This window comes from Aspergillus alliaceus (assembly GCF_009176365.1).
Source record: "Aspergillus alliaceus strain CBS 536.65 unplaced genomic scaffold BDW43scaffold_3, whole genome shotgun sequence".
NCBI classification, from domain to species: Eukaryota; Fungi; Ascomycota; class Eurotiomycetes; order Eurotiales; family Aspergillaceae; genus Aspergillus; species Aspergillus alliaceus.
The window spans coordinates 782437-801948 of record NW_022474686.1 but is presented as its reverse complement, the minus strand read 5'-3'; the positions used below and the strand labels follow the sequence as shown (position 1 = coordinate 801948).

General features: G+C 45.2%; 7 protein-coding genes across 7 annotated transcripts; 3 read left to right on the top strand and 4 right to left on the bottom strand.

Moving 5' to 3' along the window:
- Positions 1 to 95: 95 nt before the first annotated feature.
- On the bottom strand, positions 96 to 1022 carry BDW43DRAFT_306420 (uncharacterized protein; the record flags this gene model as incomplete). The annotated part of the gene is made up of 3 exons (XM_032046024.1): positions 96 to 281; positions 339 to 597; positions 649 to 1022. The coding sequence occupies 3 exons, from the start codon at positions 1020 to 1022 to the stop codon at positions 96 to 98; spliced, it is 819 nt and encodes a 272-aa protein (XP_031905402.1).
- Positions 1023 to 2252: 1230 nt separating this feature from the next.
- Positions 2253 to 3791, top strand: BDW43DRAFT_320347 (uncharacterized protein). Its single transcript, XM_032049057.1, has 3 exons — positions 2253 to 2654; positions 2713 to 3296; positions 3346 to 3791. The coding sequence occupies exons 1-3, from the start codon at positions 2421 to 2423 to the stop codon at positions 3752 to 3754; spliced, it is 1227 nt and encodes a 408-aa protein (XP_031905401.1). The 5' UTR covers positions 2253 to 2420; the 3' UTR covers positions 3755 to 3791.
- A 488-nt stretch (positions 3792 to 4279) lies between these two features.
- On the bottom strand, positions 4280 to 6127 carry BDW43DRAFT_306418 (zinc-binding alcohol dehydrogenase family protein; the record flags this gene model as incomplete). The annotated part of the gene is made up of 2 exons (XM_032046023.1): positions 4280 to 5248; positions 5474 to 6127. The coding sequence occupies 2 exons, from the start codon at positions 6125 to 6127 to the stop codon at positions 4280 to 4282; spliced, it is 1623 nt and encodes a 540-aa protein (XP_031905400.1).
- A 439-nt stretch (positions 6128 to 6566) lies between these two features.
- BDW43DRAFT_306417 (glycoside hydrolase family 16 protein) lies at positions 6567 to 7710 on the bottom strand (the record flags this gene model as incomplete). The annotated part of the gene is made up of 3 exons (XM_032046022.1): positions 6567 to 7208; positions 7262 to 7542; positions 7611 to 7710. The coding sequence occupies 3 exons, from the start codon at positions 7708 to 7710 to the stop codon at positions 6567 to 6569; spliced, it is 1023 nt and encodes a 340-aa protein (XP_031905399.1).
- A 1900-nt stretch (positions 7711 to 9610) lies between these two features.
- On the top strand, positions 9611 to 11207 carry BDW43DRAFT_296764 (glycoside hydrolase family 76 protein; the record flags this gene model as incomplete). Its single annotated transcript, XM_032044264.1, has 4 exons — positions 9611 to 9713; positions 9782 to 10026; positions 10083 to 10532; positions 10629 to 11207. 4 exons carry the CDS (start codon positions 9611 to 9613, stop codon positions 11205 to 11207), a joined length of 1377 nt encoding a protein of 458 aa, XP_031905398.1.
- A 1430-nt stretch (positions 11208 to 12637) lies between these two features.
- On the top strand, positions 12638 to 13400 carry BDW43DRAFT_306415 (uncharacterized protein; the record flags this gene model as incomplete). The annotated part of the gene is made up of 3 exons (XM_032046021.1): positions 12638 to 12827; positions 12893 to 12960; positions 13020 to 13400. The coding sequence occupies 3 exons, from the start codon at positions 12638 to 12640 to the stop codon at positions 13398 to 13400; spliced, it is 639 nt and encodes a 212-aa protein (XP_031905397.1).
- A 776-nt stretch (positions 13401 to 14176) lies between these two features.
- On the bottom strand, positions 14177 to 15331 carry BDW43DRAFT_262059 (GNAT family N-acetyltransferase). Its single transcript, XM_032040381.1, has one exon. It carries the CDS (start codon positions 15216 to 15218, stop codon positions 14496 to 14498), a length of 723 nt encoding a protein of 240 aa, XP_031905396.1. The 5' UTR covers positions 15219 to 15331; the 3' UTR covers positions 14177 to 14495.
- Between the last annotated feature and the right edge of the window lie 4181 nt (positions 15332 to 19512).

Sequence of the window (19512 nt, the reverse complement as noted above, 5' to 3'; positions counted from 1 at the left end):
ACTAATGAACGCCTCTATATTAACCCATAGCACAAGGGCCAACCCACTAAAAGTATATCTTTCTGCACCAATCATACAAACCCACTCAACAGTCCCTATGCAATCGCCTTCGTCTCCCCAACAGCATAACCGAACCACCACCGAGTAAACCGCTCCAAAACCCCAAGATCAAACTTTCTCATATCATAAAGCCGTGACTGGCGAACGACAAGTTCCACGCCGTTGAAATACGTTTCCAGCATCCGAACATGCTGTGGGCCCATCACAGACAACAACATGACCTATAGCACAGATAAGTAACGGACCTTTTGTACGGGATAAGGGATGATGAAACCCACGGGAGCAACGATATGAGTGTCAAGTGATTTTGTATCCAATCGACCGATCATGATCTTGATAATTGCCATTAGCTCACCACGGAGTAGACGGTCGTCGCTGATAGCTTCACTCTCGATTAGGCATTTGATATGGGGGAGCGACTCGTCAGACCCAGTGGACATGCGAAAGGTCGTTAGCGCGAGGCACGTGCGGTGGACTTTCCAGTGATATCCTGTTTCGAGGGATTCGAACAAGTTACCGAAGTTGAGGCCGCTCCATCTGTGCCATGTAAGTATTAGCATCAAAGAGTTGTGTGAAAGGGTATCATACTGTTGAGAGTACACGCCGGGAGGATGCTCGAGCACAGATTCGCGCAGATAGGACGCAAAGAAAAGGCTTATGCCGTAGGTGTTCAAGGATATCTCGCTGTCAGGCTGATAGTCTGACCAAGTCGCCAGGATGTCTGGGTCATTTAGCTTGTCGATGCTCCCCCGGTAGGTGGTAAAGAAGTAGGGTCTGTCGGGTGAGGATTGGTCGAGCGACATATATTTCCCCTTAGACATGCGCAACTGGTGGATACCTGCCTTTTCTGCTTCTTCTGGGTCGATTTGGAGGGTGTTGAGTCTGTAAACCGTGCTTTGGACTTCTGAAAGAGCCTTGCGGTAGCTTGAGCGAACCTCGTGGTTCGCGAGTAAGGGATCCATGTTACGGTACGGGAGACAACATGACCTGAGATGTAGGAGGGTGAAGAGGTGTTAAGGACTGCTTCCTAAGAAACAACTACTCTTATATAATCATGAACAAAGAGAAGAAAGATTTAATGCTTTTGTTATGTAGGGATCACATGTTCACCGATCAGTGATATGTGGCCTTGTTAATCTGCGTAACCCTAGCGATGCCTGGCAATACTAGGCTAAGATGTGGCAGTGAGTGAATTCGCATCTTCTAAAATATCATGGCGAGGCTCCCTTGATCTAAATAGGCATCAGTATGGATCTCCACAACATTTCAGATGGTGCATGTAGCTGTCGGCTGTCTCACCTGCTTAAATCACTGATCCCATGTTTGTAAGTCGTGGGATATCTTGATAAGTAATTTATCAGTATTCGCTATCTCTTGTCTTCGCCGCTACTGGGGGCAGAATGCTAGTTATACCTGCACCTTTTTGCTATTGTTTTTTTCTTTGACTGAAACTCCCTTGTGTGGCAACCCGGTACGTTTAAAGGTTCAGATATCACACACTGACTTGCTCGCTCGATGTATCAAAGGCAAGGCGTACTAACATAAGATGAAATCTCAATGAAATACATCGAATCGGTCTAACTTCTGCTTCTAGGATTCCTGAAGACCATAATTTAACCCATCGAGGACTCAATGCGCAAACTCTGGGGCTGGATATGACAGAAACGGCAAGTCTCGTGCGCTGAGTCCGGCCCTCCCTTGATAAACATAATCAATCTCACTAGATACCCTGCAGCTACAAAAGTACTACAACTCTTGTGTGCTGGGTTGATGCCGGCTAGAACATAGCGGTATGTGGACATGATATGCATTGCCCATTTCTTAGCATTCTTGCCACTTGCAACGAAGAGGACTGGATCCATCCCACACTATCAACATCTCGTACAAGATAAGGATACTAATTTCTCCACCCGGCTTACGCTTAGGTTCTGCTTTGCCACAAATGATCTCAAGAGAGGATACGCGCAAGTTTCCGTGACACCAGTCCCTGTCGAACAGGGACTCGGCCTGGAACAGAGAGGATCAGCACCAGGAAGCAAGCATTATGATACCAGCTCCTACCTTATTGCGATAGACTTTCATGCACAACAGGGATCAAGCAGGGACTTGACAAATGACCAACGTGCGTTTTCATCGAATGCTCCACAATAAAGCCAAGCTTATCGGTAGCTTCCCGACTTATCGGAAGGAGCCGAGACCCACGATCCGGGATTTCCATCTGCAAGCCGGACAGGGATGCCTATCCTATAAAAAGGTATACGTACGGTGTGTTCATATGGTTGCGTGGTGCCTAGCTCATCGATGCCCTTGTCCTTCATATCTGCAGGTTGTTTTCATCTCACCTTGTAGGCATTGCGAAAATGCTGAGTACATACGAGACACTCATCGCTACCTCTTTGTTGACAGGACTGTATGTCTTGCTTGTACAATACTTCCGTTTCCAAAGATGTGATCGGATTCAGTCACAGTTCATGCCAGCTGGCCGCCCTCTATCCAGCATGAGTGTCAAGGAGGCCCATGAGATTATGCGGCAATTGAGAGAGCTCGAATTCCCGTACATTATGCGTAGCTCGACAAGAATGACAACACTCAAGGTATGTTCAAGAAGCTGGTACGGGAAGTGCCATAGGCTAAACGATTGCGCATATTTAGACGGCTTCTATTCCTACCGTGGCCGATCTCTTCGTTGCAACCGGTCAGCGGAACGAGAAGAACAATACAAAACGCGGCGCTGACACGGAGGTGCTAATGAATGAGATCCATGATCGTCAGGTTGGCTCCGACGCCCATCTAATGGGGTACGCCCGGTTGAACTACATACATTCGGGGTATAGGAAGGCGGGGAAAATCCTTGATGAAGATATGCTGCATACTCTTGGTTCTGCAGTTCTCGATGTTTTCCAGTCAATAAACCGATACGAGTGGCGCCAGTTGACGAACACGGAAAAGTGCGCCATTGGCATATTCTATAGGACTATGGGAGAAGCAATGGAAATACCCTTTGAACGCCTTCCGTCCAGTAAGATTGGATGGGTTGATGGGGTTCATTTCGCTCAGGAGCTCTGTGACTTCACGATGGAATATCAAACACTCACAGCCAAGCCAACCAAATCGACCTTATTGATTAGTGGACGCTTAATGAGTCTCGAGACGACCAACTACCCTTCCATCCTGAAGTCGATTGCCGAACGTGTGGTCGCGACCAGGCTGGATGAACACATCCGAGTGAGCATGGGGTAAGGCGCTCTGTCCCAGAAAATCTTTGTGTACTAACTCGACATGAAGGTTCCAAAAACCGGGCTTTGTTCTTTCCTCCATGGTTACTAGTTTTGTAGCAATGCGCAAGTTTTTCCTGCGATATCTCAGCCTGCCTCGGCCAGATTTTATGGCCGTCAGAGTTCTGGAGGCAGCCCCGGATCCATCCACCGGGCGTTACACTACCACTCAATGGTTAGACAATCCATGGTACGTTAAGCCGACATTGGCGAACCGATGGGGTCTCAAAGCCTTATCGGTACGGCTTTTTGGAACCGGAAAGGTTCCCACCAAGAATGGGTCTTTTCGTGACGAGGGGTATGACATGAAAACAATCGGACCCGAGAGGATGAGGAACAAGGGACAAGCCGAAGCCGAGGCCACCTTCATTGACCTTAAGAAGAGAGATATCCCCAGCGGTTGTCCATTCCATTCATAAACGCTCGGTTTCATCGTTGTTATATCTATCCAGGTGTTTAATATTATATTTCGCAGCTACCACAACAGAAAACATCAAAGTATGAGTTTCGGGGATAGAAAGCACGGTCTTCGGACAGCAATGTTGGTGATCTTCCAGAGCAATGTCAGACTGCTTGATTTAATTTTATCTCTTACTCTCCCTATGGGTAACTTCTCAATAGCCTTTTGCAACCAGGGCTCTTCTGAACAATAGCTTCGCGTTGGGCTGTTATAAGGCATTTAGTACGAGTTTCTCCGGCATGCTTTTTGGCATCCTTGTTGTATTCATGCCAAGAGTCGTGTATGGCGGCCATAATCAAGTTCAGTCTTTCTCAGTTGACCGGCGATGGTCGACAGAGGAAATTAAGATCCTGTAGTCTATGATCAACTAATAATATGAGGGCCAAGGTTGGTAAAACTCAGTTAAGTGGATCATACAAAGCTATTAGGGTAAATAGTATGACACTATTTGCTATCGCGCATGAAGCAACGAGACCCTAGTTACTCACCAAAGGACCACGACTTTGCCCTCTGCCCGATTCTCTTCCAGGCATTGATGTGCTCCAGCAATTTGGCCAGCGAGGTAAATTCGTATATGTGGCAGTTTCAGTTGACCAGTCTCAACATCATGGCAGATCCCATCTAGTGGAAAGTTCTGAAAGTCGTCCGTGGAGCTCTTATAAGTTGTAAAGCATACGGTAGATGGAACAGCGTCCATAGGATTAAAGTTGGAAATGTTTGACTCTTCGCTCACCGTGCCTGCCATACAAACAACCCCGTATGGCCTTACACATTGCAAGGAATCGGCTATGGTTTTTGCCCCAATCAGGTCTAGAACCTTGGTGAACTCGAGCTCCTCTGACTTAATCTTTTCTGACAGAGAGCCATCATCAATTAAGACCTGGTTAGCCCCCATTTCTTTAAGAATCTCCTGCCGACAACCCTGGCGAGTGGTCGAACCTATGAAGGAACAATGCCGTTTAGCGATACATGCTGCTGCGAGCCCAATGGACGTTGTACCACCCCGAATCAAAAGACGATCAGTTGGATGAAGACGCAGAGCCCGAAACAGTGCATTCCACGCCGTCTGAATCATTTCCGGGAACGCAGCAAGGTGTTCCCATGAGAGCTGGCAGGATGGGTGGATTCTTCGAACATGAGTAACAGGGACGCGGGTGTATTGTGCGTAGCTCCCTGAATATTCTGGAGGTAGATCTCTTGTCGTAGCGATAACTTTGGTTCCCGGCGCAAAGGAGCCCTCAACCACAATCCCAACAGCCTCGCGACCCATGACTCGCGGAAACTTAACATCGGCTGAGTGGCCTTGCCGGGCTACGACTTCGGCACGACTGAGACCAAACGCTTTGACCTCTATTAATACTTCCCCGAATTTCGGGGGAGGCTTGGGGTATTCCTCTATGTGCAGTACTTCGGGAGGACCTGGTTCATTGGCCACAATTGCTTGCATAAGTGCCTGATGAGGTGAATTATTTAGCCTCCAAGATCAAGCGAGCTTATAGACACGTGGGAAAGCCAATGAAAAAAGGAAAGGAAACAGTGGTAAAGAGTGAGGGGAAAAGGAGAAGAAGGCCGACATGACAAGGAGAGGGAAAAAGCGTTAGTTTGACACTAATGTATCTCCTACACAAATGAGAAAAAGGGAGAGAGTATATGTAATTTTATTCACGTAGGAACCTACATTTCTAGGAGTATGTATCTGCCAAGGAGGCCGCCGTTCTTTCCGAGTAATCCAAAGGTTTCCAGCATTCCAGGCATCTTTAGAAGTTATAAAATGACCAATACCGCTGTTTTTGAGCTCTCGCGCAACCAGACTCGGCCTATTGCCCTTTGAGACTGCTTTGGCAGCAAGATCCCGAGCTGCAGTGGTGAGTTTATATTCGAGCGCGGAGATATCATGATTGTGTCGTTCCTTGCCACGGGTGACGCTCATATGATAACCATCACTCACAATCCGGACACGACATGGGCAGCCAATTGGCTCCCGGACCTTTCTTTTTCGTTTGCGTTGTTCATCGGTAATGGTCGACTCGTAGGCTTTGGTACGCCATAGTCGACACCAATAGTAGGTGGTTGTTTTGCTTTGTCCGTACCTGGACTGGTTCCGAACGTAAATGTTATCTAAATATTTCCAAGCATTGTTAAATTCGGCCACGGGTATCGTGAGAGGTGAGTCTAGCGCGAAGATCTTCTGACGAAGACTTAGGATATGCGGAGGAATTTTTAGATGCGGAACGGGCTCATCCGAGGGTTCGTCCGGGGTCCCATTCGGGAACTCACTCGGGGATTCATCAGTCGCCCCATTGGAGGGAGAGTTCTCGGCAGATGATGGCATTGTGTCTGTGAAATAGGAAGGTATGCTAAGAGAATTGGAGAGTGAGTTGGTTGGGCGAGGATCGCAATATGGTGGATCCGGATCCGGATCATTCCATTGTTCCGGTTCTATGCTGACGTAGCACCGCGGAAATCCCCCAACGTGTCTTTGATATAGTCACTCTATCTTCCAAACCCTAGTGATCTGTATGAATGTATCACTTGATGCAGATTACATAGTAGAGCGCATGAGATAGCTAACCGCATTCAAATACTACATCGTTATATGTCGCTATTCTCAAGCAAGTCAATAAAACATGCAGCGGTTAAAGTAGAATGAATGTCGTAGATTCGAAATGAAGTAGACCTCAAAAGTCAGAGGCAAAGAAAATCTAAGAAGCCTCCTTATCTGGTCTAGTACTAAGATAGACATAATAGAGCGCCGCTATTTCATGGATAGCCTAGATACCCAGCATACCAGTAGTGATAGTGACAATTGAACCCACGAACAGAGAGCCGAAAGACGAACTCAAGACAGTGGAAGCGCCACTGAACGCAGTGCTGGATGCGATACTGACAGAGGAAGAGGTGCTGCTATTGGTTGATGACTTCGTGTTTGTACGAAACAGGGAGGTCGTAGAAGTGGATGAGTTCGAGGCAGTCGATACGTTCGACGCTTTGATACTAGTGAAGGCACCAGTCTTATCGGTATAGGTATAAGACCTAGCAGGGTTGTAGTTGATAACCTTGACCGACTCGACATACATAGTGAAAGGGCTGTCATCGTAGTCGGTCTCGCCACCAGCCCATTCAATGGTACCCTCGGAGTTGTCGGGGTCACCTCCGGCCCAGATACCGATCTTGATCCGCGAAGGCGTTTGGGGGAAGTTTTCGCCGTCAAGCGCATCAGCATAATTAAGGGTTCGCACAACGCTTCCGTCGACAACCCATTCAATCTTGCTTGAGGTCCAGTTGATGGCATACGTATGGAATATCTCGTCGGGAGTGGAGACGGTCACTGTGGTTGCGCGATCATAGGAAGTTGTGTTGCCCTTACCAAAGTAATTGGTTTGGATTTGGTTGTCATAGCTGCTAACTTGCTCCTGTATTCATCGTTAGGTATGTTATTAACCCGGTGGAGGAACGGGTGATATACCCAGTCGATCTCATCAAGGTCGTCAGATTCGATGACCAACGTGCTGACAATGCCAGTACCGTTTGCGGCTCTCATTTTCATTTCTACATAGCCAAAGAATATGTAGAACTTGCTCTCTATGGTAGGAGCATCGCCCTGTTTCTTGATGGAAAATTCGGCACCCAGCGATGTGCTGCTCACCGTACCGGACGTAGTGTTCCAGTACTTGAAGGCTGACTCCCCGGAGGTGAAGCCAGTAGTCAAGGTAGAATTGGCCAGACCAACATCTGCCGGACAGGTTTCTGCAGGATACCCATTAGCACTCTCATCAAACCCTCGTTTAAGGAGGAGACTTCAATTGGCAACATACTCTCCATAGGGTTACAGCTGGTATATGTTTGTGCAGCGCCCAGTTGTGCTCCAAGCGCAACTGCTATAGCAGACAACTTCAAGATTGATGCAAGGGCCATATTAGAGTTAAGGAGGGGGTGGGGTGGGAGGTCTCTGAAATGGTATTGAAGAGATGACCAGTTTGAAGCGCTGTAGGGGTTGCAGTTGACAAAGGGTGAACTATATAAAGACAAGCATCAGGAGAGGCTTGGCGTATATGACTGGAAAATGGATAAGAATTAATTGGGTCTGAGATACGAATAACAGTAAGACAAGTCTTCAAGCTTTCACAGTGTCGTACCCATTCATGCCCTGTGGCAAGACATTTAAGTGATACTGTTTTACTTCCCTCTCCCACTGAAATATAAACCACGGATATATAATAGCAGCTCACGATCATTAGATGTGTTGAGTCATGATATCTTGTCACTGCCGGTCCGCTTCCAGCAACCCTTTGTAGAAGATACTCGCCCCCGCCATAGCATCGATGTGGAGGAGTGACAATTGGTCCATGAACAGTGAAAAGATCCAAGTCAATCGTTGAGAGTATTGTTGTAGCCTATGCGAAGTGGATCCAACCAAAAGCTTGTCTTTCCCGGTTGACAGTGCAGATTGCGTGGTTTTCCGGTATCTGATATCCGAGCATACGTATACCTCGCTTGAGTTTTCTTCCGCTCTTTTTGTTTTGCCCTAAAGAGACCAAAGTCTCATATGCATTTAAGCCCACATCGATCGACAACAATCTCCATTGGCTTATTCACATCTGAAAATACATATCAGAGTACCATATAAAGCCATTAGAAAAGCCATTGCATTGGGTTCTCCAGCCTTTCGACGTACTCAAATGGTGAGGATGATAAACGAATGGGGGCCCACTACTGGAGTATTTTTGGCAGCGTTAATTAAACCAAGTCAGTGTGTTTACGCCAGCACTTTGAAGTAGTGCGGTTCCGAAACTGAAAGAAATAACCAATGAAAAATGAAAATGAAAAGTAGTCCTCAGAATCGTATTAATAGACTCAAAAGAAGATATACCGCAAAAAGATCGTAGCTGCCGATAATGTGTAGCGATTGTCAACCTGAACTATGTATGTTTTAACTAGGGCTCTGCCGTACGGATTGTAAATCGGGCAGATTCATAACAGTGCCTCCTACCCCTTTAAAACCAATTGACTCCGGCTAAACCCTACGGCTTAAACCCAAGAGGTGTTAATTCGATGGAAGAACCTATTAGCGTAAGGGGCTCCGAATCGTTCTCCACGATCACTCCCAACTCGCAATTGACCATAGGGTGGGTGATATGTACTGAACTTCTCACATAGCTACGGAAGATATAGGCTATATATTGGTATCCAGTTAGTAATAATGCTGATTTTGTGCGTCTTGAATGTACTCCAATACGTAAAAGAGGAGAGAATTGGCTTGAAGTCATAATCACTAAATAATGAATGCTCTCCCATGGGCAGATACTACTCAGGCATCGCTAATACATTTTCAATCACACTATTCTCCCACAGAATATTCCACAAATAAGGTCAGGTATTAATCTTATGAGCCTACGTTAGACAACTTATAACGTCAATTCTTTGCACGGGATATAATACGCCTCAAAAAGAACCGGTGATCCACCTTCTCGAAGGACGTAAGAAATGCCACTCCACCCTTGGTCACTGGCCAAATGCCGGTCTGTAGAAAAAGCCAAGGAGTTTCCACTAAAGCTTCAGTTTGCTTGACTGCTGACGTAGACTCAGAAGTCATTAAAAACTGCAGGTTCGTTGGTAGAAGGAAGGAACTCCACAACCTCATCTCCCCCCAAGGCTAATTTTTTGTTAATGAAAAGATGGACTTCTTACTTGGGTTTGTCCTAAAAGTTTAAATTTTCTTTGCTTTCTTTCTTTCGAACTTTTTGATTCCCTGCTTTGGTGCGTCTGAAGCGATTGTTCACTTATCAGGGGTCTTGTACGCCCCAAATTGGAAGCGATGTTTCGGGGAGTGAAATGGTTGAATGGATGGGCATTGGTATACTTGGGATTTCGGTTTCTGCACACAGTGAAGGCTCTCTCTGTAGATGTTAGATCTGAGGGTACGTTCATCTCCCGTTTACATCTATGCCCATGCAGTTATGCTTACCTGAGGCGACCGCGATCCCAGAGTCCGTCAAAGATGCGGCCAGTACGGTAGTATATGGAATGATGCACTACTATCACGGAAACGAGTCCGGCAGGATCCCTGGAAAGCTTCCCGATACGTGGTGGGAAGGCGGCGCCATGTTTATGACCCTCATCGAATACTGGCACTTCACAGGCGACACGACATACAACGACGAAGTGAGTGTGGGGATGCAATGGCAAGCGGGGGATGGGGATTATATGCCTTCGAATTGGAGTTCCTATCTTGTGAGGATCATCAACTGCGTCAGGCTCTCTGTCCACAAAGCCCTAATTATAAGCAGGGGAATGACGATCAAATGTTCTGGGGATTGGCCGCGATGACTGCTGCCGAGCTGCAGTTTCCCGAAGTCAGCGACGGATACTCGTGGCTTTCGCTTGCACAAGGAGTGTTCAACACACAGATCAAACGGTGGGATACTTCATCATGTGCCGGAGGAATGCGCTGGCAGATATACACCTACGAAGCCGGATATCGTATGAAGAATTCTATCTCGAACGGCGGCCTATTTCAATTGGCTGCACGCCTCGCTCGCTATACATCGAACCAGACATACGCAGATTGGGCTGAGAAGCTCTGGAATTGGTCGGCCTCTACACCTCTATTGAACACCAACACATGGAATGTGGCCGACTCGACAGATGTGGATGACAACTGTACGTCGCAGGGGAATACGCAATGGACTTACAACTATGGTGCTTATATTGGAGGTGCCGCCTATATGTATAATTATGTGAGTTTGGGCCCATCCTGTTTTCTCAAGATTGCTCGCTTCTCGCAGTCTATGGAATTCCTCAACAGGTCGAACTGACTCTCTATGGACATATAGACGAATGGCACTACAAAATGGCTCAATGCTGTGAATGGGCTTCTTAATGCGGTTGTGGACGGATTCTTCCCTGCTAAATCGGGCGGAAACATTATGTCTGACTATACTTGCGAACCAACTCAAGTCTGCAACAACAATGAGATAATATTCAAAGGGCTTCTTTCCATGTGGCTCGCGTTCACAGCTTTGCTAGTACCGTCGACATATAGCACCATTCTCCCGAAACTCCAAGGTTCTGGTGCAGCGGCTGCCGCAACCTGCACCGGGCACAACAACAACAGTTGTGGCGTCGTTTGGTACAACTCAACATGGGATGGTTGGAGTGGGCTAGAAGAGCAGATGAGTGTGACCAGTATCTTGGCAGCGAATATGATCGGGCTGAATACCTCAGGGGCTCCCGTCACTTCGACTACTGGAGGAAACAGTACCAGCAATCCATCAGCGGGAGAGAGTGATAATGAGGGAAAATCTGGCTCGACAACCGATGTTATGACGGGCGATGTTGTCGGTGCAGCATTTGTAACAGTTATACTTACTGCTGTACCTGTCTCTATGGTAGTTCTACTCATCTTCACATAGTTCTTTTTAGTCCATATTGTATAGGATAATAGCTATGTACCGGATTTCCTAGACAGCTCGAAGGCTTTCCCTTTCTATTTTAGGCCTACCCCTCACTGCATTTTGTTTACTGAGTAGACGTGAGTACGCTCTGGGTATTCTAAGCTGATCACTAAGTAGCCTCCTAGCTTCAACTAAATATATTATAATAGAATTTTATGCTTTCAGTTAAATAAATTCATTCCACTCAGAGTTCTAAGATCATTACGATTGCCGGAGCTCACTGTCTAATTGGGTGAAGAAGAAATGGCCAAACTTCGTCACACTAATTTAAACAAAATTGGAACTTCTAGGTCTACGAGCCTTACCACAATCCATATTAGGTGAATATTTGAGGACCTTGTTAAAAGTAGGTAAGCAATTTGAGCATTCCAACCTCCAATAATAGGAGGTATGCTATAGAACACCCCGTACGCTAGGCGAGCGCTCTGGTGTCGGTGGTTGCGCTGCATGCCTAATGCAACCACCGGGGACCAGATATAAATCTCTCAATGTCATTACAGACTTGAGCAGTGGCGAGCAGTGTGGAGAAGGGAGAAGAAATTGGAAGGAAACCCCATAGGCCAAATGGAGATCAAGTGGTTTGAGCTAAGTCGGATTCCCTATTGTCTTGTCACATCGTTGCCAATTTTGTCGACCTCAGGACAAAAAAGCCAGAAGGAGAGAGACAAGTCGAGTTCGAGATATCGAATCAGTTTTCTCATCCAGTTCTGATAAACTCTTCATCCTCACACGTCCGTTATTTGGAGTCATCGCTACTCTACTTTAGAGGAGGAATTCTTCTACTCAAAGTAGACTCGACATCTTGATACCTAGTTGTACAGCCCTCTAGCATCAACATTCAGTATCACACTTCACAGCCCTTCGGACGTGCTAATGTTTTCATTACCACCAATACTCCAGTCGACAATACTGCCTATCTTGTGTGCACTAAACATAGATTTCGCAATTATGGTGACGAGTTACAATTCATCCTGAGAATCTGGTTCTGAAAATCCCGTTAAGTGGTTAGGTGGATCCTCGGCCGAAGATCCCCGCCGACTGAATAGAGTTGACAGTTCGGCGACTGAGGCCTGACAGAACCATGGGACGTTGATAAAATCCAATTCTTTCGTCTAACAGCGTCTTTGGTTGTGTTAACCAGAAGCGGAAGGTGAACCACTACGGCATTTGTTTAGGTTTGTGACTTTTAATACATAAAGCATAGAATCCAACAGAGCAGCATAAAAGGCTAACATGGATCTCTGGAGATAACCTATATATTGCCAACTCAAACAAAACATTGGACAGAGAGCAGCAAGAGTGATATTGTTTCAGGTTTAAACTACACGACCTGACCCGCAAAGAAAGACAGCCCCGGTGAAGCTAGCTATCCCACCTACTATAAGACGATGGCTGGGGTCGGCTACTGGGGTTCTGTCTTAATATCTGTCACCATTATTAGCGGCACAATTGCCACTATTATATTTGCTCTTCGCCTATACTGTCGTCACGTTGGGAGTGCGGGTCTAAAACGGGAAGACTTTCTGATGGGAGCTGGCTTACTCTTCTCCTATGGTCTAGTAGCCTGCACACTTATATGTGGGTATATGAAATCTCTTGCTCTGGAAGCTTAGCTAGACTAATTCACTATTGGTTTTTATCAGCCGTATTCAATGGAGTTGGGCATAATATCGAGCACCTGCCAGAGGAAACACGCAGACGAGTGACATTGGTAGGCTGGACCAGAGGGATATGAGAATAGATCTGTCGGTTAAGCTGACAGCTGCCCAGGTATTTTGGCTAGGACAAAAGTTCTGGATACTCTCACAAATACTTGTTAAGCTTTCTATCCTTGAACTTATACGAAAGCTCTTTATCACTGTCCGAAGATTGCAAATCACTATCACCACTCTCCTGTACTTCACCTTAGTCTGGGGTGTAGGAGCCCTTGTCGGCGATATCTTCCTGTGTTTGCCGCCGCAGTATTTCTGGATCAAAACTATCGACGGCATTTGCATGCAAAGTCACGCTATCCTCCTAATCTTTGGGTCACTATCTGTCCTTGAAGATATACTGATTCTCCTTACTCCTCTTGTCGAAGTCTGGCGAATGCGCATGCCACTGCGCCAAAAAGCTCAAATAATGCTACTTCTGTCGCTTGGTTGTCTGTAAGGACCCATTTTCTCTCTCTCTCACAAGTGCCATTAATAGATTGCTGGCTAACAGGATGCCCTTACCCTAACTAGGGCTTGTATTTTTAGCATCTTGCGGGTTGTTGAATTGAAGAGCTATAACCTTCAAAATGTGACAGGTATGTATCGTTTCATTTTACAGGTTAATGGATTTAACTCACATTATTACCGTGTTATACAGCTAGTGGAGCCCTTGAAACTATCTGGGCGGTGCTAGAGCTTCACTGTGGCGTTGCCTGTGCCTGCCTGCTTCTTTTGACGCCGATCTATCATCGCTGTCACTCTTTCTGGAAAGCGAAATTCTGTTCCCCACGTAAGGTCAAACAGGCTCACAACCCTGATTATTGCCATATATTTACAACCTGGCCTTATGGTACTGGGCTGTCACGTGGCGGGTGTTCAGAGGTACGGTCAGAAGTTTGTTATGATCCCGAGGCAACATGGTCTCCTACGCGACATATTATAGTCCAAACGCGTATTGATCGGGTTGTTGAGGGTCGGACACATACATTACCCTTGCAAGGAGTCTCTCTCTGGACCCCATATGATAGCTTCAATTCTTCCACCTAGCAATTATAATGAGAAAACGGATTTGGGGCAGTATAATGTACCCTGGTCTCACACAACCTAGATCCATCTGGAGAAAGCCATAGAGCACATATATTACCATGTCTAACTGCGCGGATAACATAGGTCTGTAGGGAACCGGGTATCAAAAGATAGTATCCGGCCTTTCAACCGTACAGCCGTCATAACAGATCCACATTATCGATTGCTGTCCCTTCTCCGGGCGACACTAGTTGCGGATACAAGGATTTCGAATCAAGAGAGGAACACTACCCTTAGTGATCACCGTTCGCCATCCCGTCTACTCCATTGTCCAAGCCTCATCAAGGCCAAGATTGAAGCCTATATAGGGCCATGACATGGGCACAGGTGCCGACACTATGCCATCCCTATTATAAGCTTAGTAGGACGAAGTGCAAGCAGGCTTATATACTATAAATACCCAGAATATTTGCATGATTGTATCAAACACACCTAACTACTCCACATTTCCTTGCTCTCCCAAACTCTAGAGTTGAACATCCAAAACCATAGCAACGCACTCCTGCTCGCGTGGAATTTGCAGCACAAGCTCACCATCCCACACATCAAATGAGCAACCTTCATACAACCGTCGTGCAGCGTCATTATTTCGCTCTGTAATAGATACCACCAAAGCACGACTGGCCCCTACTCCAGTAGCTTCCGCCCGAACCTCCTTAACAGCCTGTTCAATCATGCGACGGGCGTGCCCTTTTCGTCTTCCAGCCTCAAGAACGAACATTCCGCCAAGCATATACGTCAAAGTAGAATTGCGAAACAACCCCCTAGATGCAACTGGCACCTCCCGTGGAAGGAATACATCCCATGGTGCTTTTGAAAGAGTTTTGTCGTCTTCGGGTAGAATTCTAGGCCCTACTATTGTGACCGTACCCAGCCATTCTTGACTTAAGAGAAGCGCTAGATGATCTGCAACATCGTACTTCCGTCCTACTTGGTCGGTATCCAAGGCCAACGCGATAAAAGTACGCGCTTGTGGATTGTTCACCCGAGCTAGCCACTTCTCATATGGGAATTTAACTTCGTCCTCGTATTTAGAGCTGAAGGCTTCTGGGTTTTCTTCAAGGCCTTTTAACCGGAGAGTTTTGTACCGTGTGACTATGGTTTCTAGATCTGTTTGATGGGTGTACTCCTTGGGAATAGGCACGATATTGCTAACGTCGGCTGTTGTCCGCCCTGGGGGAATAGACATCGTGGGAAGTTGGAACGCTTTCTATTCAAAAAAAATAAAAAAATAAAAAAATAAAAAAAGAATTTATTTAGTAAGAGAAACAAAAACGAACATAAAACGATAGCTAGAGAGCTTATATGCGTTCAGCATGATTCAGAGCATGAGTCAGTTGTCTCGGGGTTACATTCAAGCACTTGGGGATCTGACGCAGAGGGGGAATACGAGGCCGTCATATTTCCGTCCAATAGAGCTAAAGGGGACTATAGTACTAGGTTCAATTCAACTATATCTAAAGCATTAGATCCTATTGGAAGAACAAAACACTTGTGAATGCATTCTATAACTTAATACGTACACATCGATATCCTTGCGCGCCAACCGGATGGACAGGCCAGTCCGATGCCTCATCAGGGTTCTAACCGTAAGACCGGCATTTCTGATAGCTCTGGTATCCTTGGGCATGTTTGGGCATGTCCATGGGCAGTGGATTTTGTGGGGAGATTGTTTCCAAATAGTAATGTCGAGTAGAACTTAAGAAGATATGTTCGGCTGTCGTGCAATGCTCTCAATAGACCCCCTGCAGTGTAACGAAGCATGCAGTTGTTCAATGGTGCCCCAAATCTTAGAGACTAGAGCGAAAAGAACAGCATGAAGTTTCCAACATCAAGTTTTGTAAGAAATTATCAGTATCCCTATTATATAATTTTTGTTTACCAAGAATGCATCTTTTTATCTCCCATTTAGGCGGGGCTGTGATTCCTGACTCACGGCTTGGAATTGTCCGACGTGCATCACTTGGCCAAGCCCATACCGCACAATAGATACCTGTATGTTATAGCGACCGACAGGATGAGATTAAATGCAGTGTCGTTTTGGGGTATCTGGAAATATTAACGTATTCCACTGTCGAGTGACGCGATTTGGCCGCCACACCAAAATATTCTGCTCTAACACCTCTTTTAACCTATCTTTATACCATTATATCATTAAAAATGCCTCTTTCTCGTGAAAATCGATGCAGACGGCTATTTTAGCCATTCAAAATAAAAATTAAAAAACCAAATTCATCAAAAAGCAGCTGATATATTTCAGATATCTGAAGCTACGCTTCGTCGACGACTACAAGAAATAAAACCATGTGTAGTATTAAAGAAGAAGTCCTTATAAAAAGGCTTCTAGATATAAATAAATGAGGCTTTCTAAGCTGGCCGGGGTCTCTGTGTGGAATGGCATAGATTTTATTGTGAACGAATACAAGATCCTACTGTATCTCTTAAGAGCTAACTAGGCCTATTTTTTATTAGATGCTATCCTGAGCTATGTACATGATATATAAGATGAATAATCTATCAGTGTATAAAGCGAAAAGATTTAAGGGTTAATAAAACTGTGGTTCTAAACTGCCAGTCACTATACTTAACATAAGCTATTAACAAGCTGCCTGGTTTCAAGAATCTAAAATTACTAAAGACTGGTGGATTTTAACTAGTCAGAATGGCTGGATAACAGATAAAATGGGTCTTCACTCGCTATGAAATGTATTTAAACCCTACTCTGAGCGCTATATGACCGCTACTGAATGGCTGCTTATTCTTGATAGCTATAGCAGCTTTCTGACTGCTGAATTCAATGACATCGAAATTATCTATCTCTATATACCTACCTATACTTCACAGCTTCTTCGACCGCTTGATATTGGTGTTTTTGGCCCGCTAAACGCGCGTACGGAAAGCTTCTTGAATAACGTATAATTGCTGGTAGCAAGTATATTGAAAAAGAAGACCTTCTATCTCTATATTCTAAAATTCTTGCTAAAGTATTTACTTTAGTAAATATTTGTAACAGTTTTGTAGGGAAAGAGCTTAAGCTATTTGATCAAGAGCGCGTTCCTTCTAGGCTTATCTTTAACTATATACACTGTGACGGTCGTATACACCTTGACAATATGTATGAATTATATCAAAGTGGCGATCTAACGAAACACCAAAGGTAGAGAAGGAAGAGAGTAAGAAAGAAGGAACTCTATCAATACAGAATATGTGGGACCTTGTGTTATAGGGTCGGATCAACAGTGAATAAAGTAGACCTGGTGCCTCAGGCAGGGTTCGGCCTAGGGCTTGACACTTACGCTCTTACTAGTTAAAGGCTCAATTTCTTCTACTTTTTAAACTTATCAGATTACCTGTCAGCTAGATCGCAAGACCCGCAGTCTGTAAATAGCCTTAAGATAAAAAGAAGGCTTTCTAGCTGACTAATTGCTTATATTTAATATCTTAAAAAAGCTGAAAAAATTGCTATACCAATATTCTTTTATAGCAAGAAATCCAAACTTTACGAACTAAGAATAAGCGAAAATATAGAAAAAAAGGCTAGAAGATGTGCTACGATAGGGAATAATACCCTTTTATCTGTACAAAGAGGCTAAAATCAAGATTAGAAGCTTAACACGCAGCTTAAAGAGCAGCCTGAGAAATCTACCCCACCACCTAGCTCCACAGCGCTGCAGTAGCTATGGGATAGTTGGACATACTATAAGAAATTACCCTAGTAAATAGCTTCGTATTTCACTACTGGTTAAATTAGTTGAATTTTATTTTTATGGTTAAAAGCGTCAAATAGTAGTGGGTGCGGCGAAACCGCGTCACTCAGCCGTGGAAAACGTTAGGGATTTTCTCTATTATTAGCAACTGTAGTATCCGTGAAGTCAGCGCTATATAAGCGACTTTGATATAACCGCCCTGGCATAGAATATACCAATGTCAGCCCTAACTTGTGAGATAAACAATCGGTGCATAGGATACACCTATAAGTTATAAATCATGAGTCAGTCAGTTCGATAGGCTTGCTGGAATACAGAAGAATGGGGTATAAAGTAATTGTATTCTTGGTAGGAATGATCTAGATTAGGGAGGTTAAGTTACGCTGTTGTATAAGGGGGCGCTACCGAAGAAATGGTGTAAACTGTCCAGCCACTCTTTCGTCAGAGCCAATAGAACTGAGTCGAAATATATCAATTACGAGCCTCGGTTCCAGGTGGCTTCGCGACTTCGTATTGTACATCAAGTCGTGTCCCAGATCGACGTCGATATCGTCAAATTGGTTCTTCAGGTTTCCACAAACCTCATCCTACGATCGACACAGTACAGGAGTTGGGAATTTGCGCAACATTACGTAAGGGAACACTCAATAAGTTGGAGCTCTATTGAGATATTTCGACAAATAGACTATTCAGAGGAGCGAGCCAAGAGTTGGGAACCATGGATATACCTCAAATGAACAAAGAAAGCTATTTTGGTAGCTCAATCTCTATCACCAATGTGATCCACGATGTAGGGTCCAACAGCTTGTTCGCTTGCTCTTGTGGACAGAGCCTATTTTGAAAGACGGGATGTTAGCGTATCTGATGCGTGAGAGAAAATTCTTTTCATTTATCTAAGCACATTGTTCTCCCTATCCTGTTGACTGTAACAGATCTAGTACAATAATATTATTATCAAGGACAGCCATCAGAAAAAGTTATATACGCCTCTCAGCACAGAGGACACATTTTTGCCCTCAGATTTTTTACGCACGCTCGCCGAAAAGCGGCAATCACGTACACAAAAGGGCCTGCTATTGCTCACTACCGCATTATTCATTCTATGCACGGGCCTAGATACGGCATTATACCTGCAGAGAAACTCGGCTTGTAACGCTAGATACGTACTTGAATCATCCACTATCAAGGGTCAGTCACTGTCTCTATTGTTGCTTTCATTATGTGCCATAGCTAGTACTTATAATCAAGAAGTCCCTCTTCGGGCAGTGACCTTCCGCCCGCAGAGTGAGTACACACGGCAGCCTCCACAAGGGCCGGGCTCGGCATGGGAGAAATCGATACCTCGTAAGTGTCAAGGGCATAAAGCATATGTCGTATATATTTGGCTAAGATACCACCAGCCAGTCGAGGCTTGGTCATAATAAGGCGGACAGAAACAGGGACTTCATCCTTCGAAGCACACGTTGGCATCGAAATGGAACAGACGCATCCAAATAGTAGTATTCACTTCGGACTTCCAGCAAATACACTATCTGGTGGGTAACAAGCTGTTAAGTACTACATACGTGAGGCGATCTTGCTCAGCTGAACTACTAGGCTATTATTTATAATGCCCAAGCCTCGAAGAAACATTCAGGTCACGACTTCAGACATAATCATGGCGATCATACCCAACAATTCATCAATTTTCTTCGACAGGGTTAGGTTTTCGTACGAAGCTTTACTCATTAAACCACTGGCACTAACAATCATTCATGTTAGGCCATAATGTGTGCG